General features: G+C 37.6%; 1 protein-coding gene across 5 annotated transcripts in view; it reads right to left on the minus strand.

Annotated features, from left to right (window-relative positions):
- si:dkey-106n21.1 (solute carrier family 23 member 2) overlaps positions 1-5,769 on the minus strand; it is a 33,734-nt gene extending 27,965 nt beyond the window's left edge. The window contains exons 1-3 of one of the 5 annotated variants that reach the window (XM_058766314.1): positions 5,683-5,738; positions 2,495-2,583; positions 1,191-1,346 (exon numbers count right to left, since the gene is read on the minus strand). In XM_058766314.1, the coding sequence (XP_058622297.1) occupies positions 1,191-1,346; positions 2,495-2,581 (243 nt within the window). In that variant the 5' untranslated portion in view covers positions 2,582-2,583; positions 5,683-5,738. Of the gene's footprint in view, positions 1-1,190; positions 1,347-2,494; positions 2,584-3,688; positions 4,122-5,682 lie in introns of those variants that run through there. The other 4 variants (XM_058766313.1, XM_058766315.1, XM_058766316.1 and 1 more) reach the window with 4 other exon arrangements.
- Positions 5,770-6,000: the final 231 nt, after the last annotated feature.

Raw genomic sequence — 6,000 nt, forward strand, 5'->3', positions numbered from 1 at the left:
CATGGCAACGAACAACACAAAGTACCTCACGTGGGAAACACTTAACGTAACGCATAAATGTGCAACGTAAGTCAAGCAAGCTAGTAAGCACAAAGTGTTGGCAAAATAACACATTAGCGGACTGGAGGGAATAATATGGAATTTTCAAGGACCTGTATCCATGTTTGTTTATTTTCAAAAACTTTCCAGGGCTTTAATCAGATTCACAAACTTTCAAGGATTTCAAGGACCCGTGGGAACCCTGATTTTGGCTCATGTTCCCCTCACTTTAAACATCAGATGCATATAAGAAGGAATAATACTGTCTAGAGTGGCAGCAAAGCCTTGAGGTGCTCACAGCAATCATGGTGATTTCAAGCATCAAAGCAACCAGAAGTCATTCATTTTAATGAGAATTGGTGGTTTTGAGTGAAAGAGACCATTGGCGATGCAACATTTTGTAAACTGGAAACTGTGAAGGCCAAGAACGTTTACTAAAACCAAACAGTTTTCAAAATCGCTCAAACTCTAAAGGTACTTGTTCGGCAAAATTTTGCGGGTAAAATCCAGTCATTTCAACAAGAATCCACACAATTGGGAGTTTCGGGTGTCAGAATTTCACCCTGATGAACGAGTCAGTGCACTTGTGAGTTGTTTTTAATGTAAAGCCAGGTGAATAAAGGATTTTTAATTTTTCACTATAATTTTAAATGCCTTGGAGTGATTCGTTTTTTGATGTATTTAATTTTATATTGAAATGTGGAGAAGAAAGCACCTGAAGTCAAAGGGTCAATGAAATTAGCCTCATTGTCTGTAAACAATATACAGGTGATTAGGGCAATGCTGCCTCTGTAAACTCAAAAAAGAGTGGATATGTAAAAAACGAGCAGATTTCGTGAGATATCAGGAGTGACCAAGCGTCAGGGCAGCATTCCTGGGTATTACAGAGTTGAACTTTATCTTTAGTCACCCTGATCATGCCCTTCAAGGCAACTCTCCCACCCGGATGATTACACACTCACTTTTTCTTGGCATGCACCGAGCCTCAAGCCTCAAGCCTCAAGCTGTCAGTTTAACCCTAAAAGGCCATTAAAGGTCCCCGGTGTCAGTAGTTCAAATAAGGAGAGGCCTGTCCGCTTAGGAGATGTGAGCTTTAAGATGCTTCACGTGTGACGGGGGTTAAGCCACATATGTTGCAAGTCATCTCTCACCTGGAAACCCAGAAGAATGCAGAGGTACCAGGGCGGGCGGCAGTTTATGGAGTAGATAAGGTTGCCTTCAGGCCTCGAGTCCAGACACTCTACCAGACTGTCAGCATGGGGGTCAGCAATGACGATCTTCTCAGGATCCTGGCTGCCATCTGAAATCTGAGGGTAGTGGAAATTATTCCAACATATTCTAAAGAGACTCTGAATTGAGGTTAATTGAAAGAGCAAAGGACAGCGACCACCAAATCCTTCCAAGAAACAAGATACGGAGACCTGCAATGTCTAAAGGTTCTAAAACCTAGAGGGCTGCTTTGCTCCCTGCATAGGCAGCTGCCTTCTAAGGAACTATCTGAACCATTATGGAAACTCATAAGTGAGCATTTTGGAACACTATATTGGCAGCAGTTTTGTTACAATTTTTTTTTTTTTTTTTAAGTGTGTTATTCCTCGTCCTCATCTGTATATGTATGTATCTGTACCTCATATGTATTAAAACTAAGTCACAGTGAAGTTTCATTAAACTGAACACTTTTTACACTGGTTTAAATAGCTACAATAACACAGAAAAAAAAATCATATTTTAACTGTTGTGACAGGAATATTACAGGAAACATTTATTTAAGCAGTCTGAGGGCTCATTTACAATAATTTTAAGATAACTGCAATTCAGACATGACAGTTCGGTCTGTAATTAGATCTGTCCAGTTCTAAAAGTTTGGCCCATTCAGGCTGATTTGCGGTGGATATGAACATGATAAGTCAATGTTATCCTGCTGACACTGTAATCAGCCATTAACAGTGAAATGGCGGCACCTTTCAGCATTTTTTTTTTTTTTTGTGGTTTATGACTCTCTCTCCAAATACTTAGCTACTTTCTTACATGACTCAGTCAAGTCAACGAGTTTCCCCAACCACCCTTTTTTCTTGTGCTTCATTGTTGTTGTGAAGTCCATTCAAAGAAGCACTTATCAGCCAATAATGAGCCTTTTAAACAGTGTTCGGTCTGTGGCTCATCTGCTGTTAAGAAAAACCAGGACAGAGCACCTCACGGGGGATATACGATACAACAAAAAAGTTATTCGTTTTAACGTGTTATGATCCAGTGTATATGTAAGCACGAACAATTTTAAAGAGACTTCTCTTTTGTTATCGTAAGCAGCATGCCCTCAGCTCAAATTCAATACATAGTGTTTCTTTAAAATGAGGGAATTCATGTGTGAACAAAAAAGCCATTATGATGATGTGAGATTGATGATATATTAAAGGGATAGTTAACCAAAAATGAATAAATGTCATCATTTACTCACCATCCTGTCATTCCAAACCTGTATGACGTACGTTCTTCTTCGGAACACAATAGATGATTTTGGCAGAATGACAGTGTCAGTCACCATTTCTGTTATTGAATGGGGGAAAAAAGATGCAACAAAAGTAAATGGTGACTGAGGCTGTTTGAATAACATCATCTTTTTGTCTTTTCCACAGAAGACATATGGATTTAAAACAACATCAGTGTAAGTAAATGATGACAGATGCATTTTCAGCTTTTACAGAATTGACAGACAGACACAGATAGATAGATAGATAGATAGATAGATAGATAGATAGATAGATAGATAGATAGAGAGATAGAGAGATAGCACTCTGTGCAGTGCTAAGATGAGTTTTGTTTAGAACATTTCATGGACATTCACATTAATTAAGTATTCAGAGAATAATATTGTCTGTTTTCACTTACATCTATTTATTACATTTTGATTCATTTTGTAGAATTGGATTAGGCTATAAATTAAGCTGGTATAGTATCGTAAGACATTTTTATGGTATCGTGACAACCCTATTCTACACCACATTCCTTGTTTCAGTTTAACCTAATTCTCACATTTCCTCCGTCGAGTTTAATATCTTTTTTTTTTTTAGATTGTTCGTTCGTTCATTCATTCATTCATACAGTAGGCTAGTGTCACTGGAAAAGACGCCTAGTTGGTACAACAGGGTCACAGAGCATTTTCTTGAAAAGGAAGGTAGGGCAGAATTTACACGTATAAATAAATGGACAGTTTTTATGATGTAGGCCGAAAATGAGCTTCCCCTCTTTGAAAGACCAGCAGCCGCCACATAGATAGATAGATAGATAGATAGATAGATAGAACTACAGAGCTGCAAAGACAGACAGCTAGTAACATAGGCTACAGGTGAACAGATAGATAGATAGCTTGCCAGATACACAGACAGAAAGACTAAATCAATAAATAATTAACGTTAACTTATCTGACCGACAAAGTAAAACTGATTTATGGTTACTTTTTTTATTTGATTAATGTCATACACGCGCCCAAATGTTTTTACAGGAACGTATGTATTTTGGCAAACATATTACAGCCTACATCTACTCACTATAATGACAGTCCTGACAAGCGTCTCACTTTGATAAGGAAAAGTGTGTGTGCAAATGTTTCAATGAGAAGATGTGTGCTTTAAGAATTTATATTAAAATTCACCTAGTAAACATACTACTTTCCTTCTGGTTGCGGTCCAGGGATTGAATTTGGCATGAACTCTACTGAACTCATCCAATGAAATAAACCGTGTTTACCTGAGCCCCGCCGCCTCAGGCTCTCCGCAGACGTGCGAGCCTTTTCTGAACGGTATAGACTGCCACCTACTGCTCTTTATCAACACCGTGGGTTTTGAAAGCACTTATAAACCCCCCAAGTCTGTTTTCCCAAGAAAATGATCACCATCTTTGTGTACGCGTGGCATTTAAATCCATTAGCTGTTGTTGTGTAGTAAACTCTGCCTTGCTCCAGGATCAAGCTGTGATAATGTGTGCCAGTCAAGTAGTTTCTTCAAATACATCAAACCCGCAATTAAGGATATAAATACATATTTGTTGATGTTGTCAAAGGTTTGCATACAGTAAACAAATTCTGCACATATCTGGGGTTTATTTAGCGGTTAAAGTCAGGACAAAAATAGCTTATAAATGTCATTCTTTGCTACCGCCTCCTAGTGGTAGTTGTTGGGTATTTACAGTCACATTATTGTCAGAGCTGACTCATGGATTGATCCACCTTGGTGAACTTGACATGGATACCTCTACTGGCTTAGTCTAGAAGTAGTTTAAGTGGTAGTTTTACTAAATATAACACTAAAGTAAGTCATTTGTGTTATTTCACAGAAGCCAGAGACTCACAATATGCTGCATGCTGTTATGCACCATTGTTTAATAATGCTGCATTTAGGTTTGCAGATTTTATGCAAATGTTTAATCAAGGGTTTAGTTACTCATGACATGAAATTCCACATGCTAGTGACTGATCTTTCATAAAACTCAGTATATCAGCAAAATATTCAAAGCTGGTTGGGGGAGAAGGGTTGGTTGGTGGACTATTTTGCACTTAAAGAAGTAAACAGAGAAAAGGATGAAGTGAGAAACGGTGTGTTTATCTGAAACAACAAGACGACGGTGTCCCACTGTTTCCCCCGAAGCCATCTGACCTTTATAAATCTGTTTTCAGACCGTAATTATATTACTCTGGTCTTTATCAGCCTTTTCCTCCTCAGCATATGAAACAAAATGACAGGCAGGAGCTTATTCATCTGTTATGCTATATTTTATAAGATGTAATATACTATATAAATATATGTTAAATTAATAAACATAATTGATTTATTAAAGATATATTCTATGACTAAATAAACAAATGTGTGTGATTTTAAATTATTTATTGATTCATTCTCAGAAAATATATCCTTAATTATTAAATTTATTTTTCTCACCCCAATGGTGGATTTTATTTATAAAATGTATAATTTATTTAGTTCAATAAATGTGTGATATTCAGTAATTAAAAAAATAGCATCTTATTTTAAGGATTTTATTATTTATTTAGGTTTATACTTAAAAATAAATATTGTATATTCAATAACGGAGAGCATGTTTAGTCTGATGTTTGAAATATTACATTTTTCTGATTTTGCGGTTATGTGTGTTTGAAAACTGGCACTGTAAAGCATTTTAATAATACATAATGTGGTGGCAACAAGAATTTCACTAAAACTTCAGCTAAGGGCCTCTCAAGACCACATGTTATGTCTTATTAACTTCTCAGATTACTCATTCAGTGCTGCATAATTCCATAATGACAAGATGGTTATGAGCCTAAGAAGTTTGGAATCCAGTTTTAACTACAACAGTTACATTCAGTTATGTAAAATGTTGACCTTGTTGTTCAATAAGCACGACCACTGATGTATATTAACCTCTGTTGACCCATAATCCACCAGAAAACGATGTGTAGTACTGTTTCACATTCAAATAACATGTATTTGCTAACTAGTTACAAAACTGACAAAACAAGGCCCATGGAACAATTCCAGGACTTTCCATAAAAACACATGTGATGAAGAGAAACAAACAGCAATTGATAAGACTGTTTTTGTTTTATCAGGATCGAGCTGTTTTTATTTAGAACAATTTTTTGGCACTTACTTCGAAAGTTGAGTCTGTGGCGCCCTGGTTTCTCAACACAACGTCAAGCTTTTGGTCCTGTTGAGTGAGATGCATAGCTGACCTGTAGGCAGCGGCCACGCTTCTGAGAAGTTGAGAGAGAGACACTGGCCTTTACAGTCAGCTGGTCAGGCTGGTCGTCAAGGAAACCGGAGCTGTGTGTTACATGTGCCTTGAACTCAGCATTTTGCAATCGGCAAACTGACTGAGGGTTTTGGAGTCATGTGCCTGCCTGAGGACCGCCATTGCGGACACTGATAGGGCCGCAGGACCACGCGAGTGCTCCCAGTGTTTGTGTTG

This window comes from Onychostoma macrolepis, chromosome 25 (genome assembly GCF_012432095.1).
Source record: "Onychostoma macrolepis isolate SWU-2019 chromosome 25, ASM1243209v1, whole genome shotgun sequence".
Lineage (NCBI taxonomy): Eukaryota > Metazoa > Chordata > Actinopteri > Cypriniformes > Cyprinidae > Onychostoma > Onychostoma macrolepis.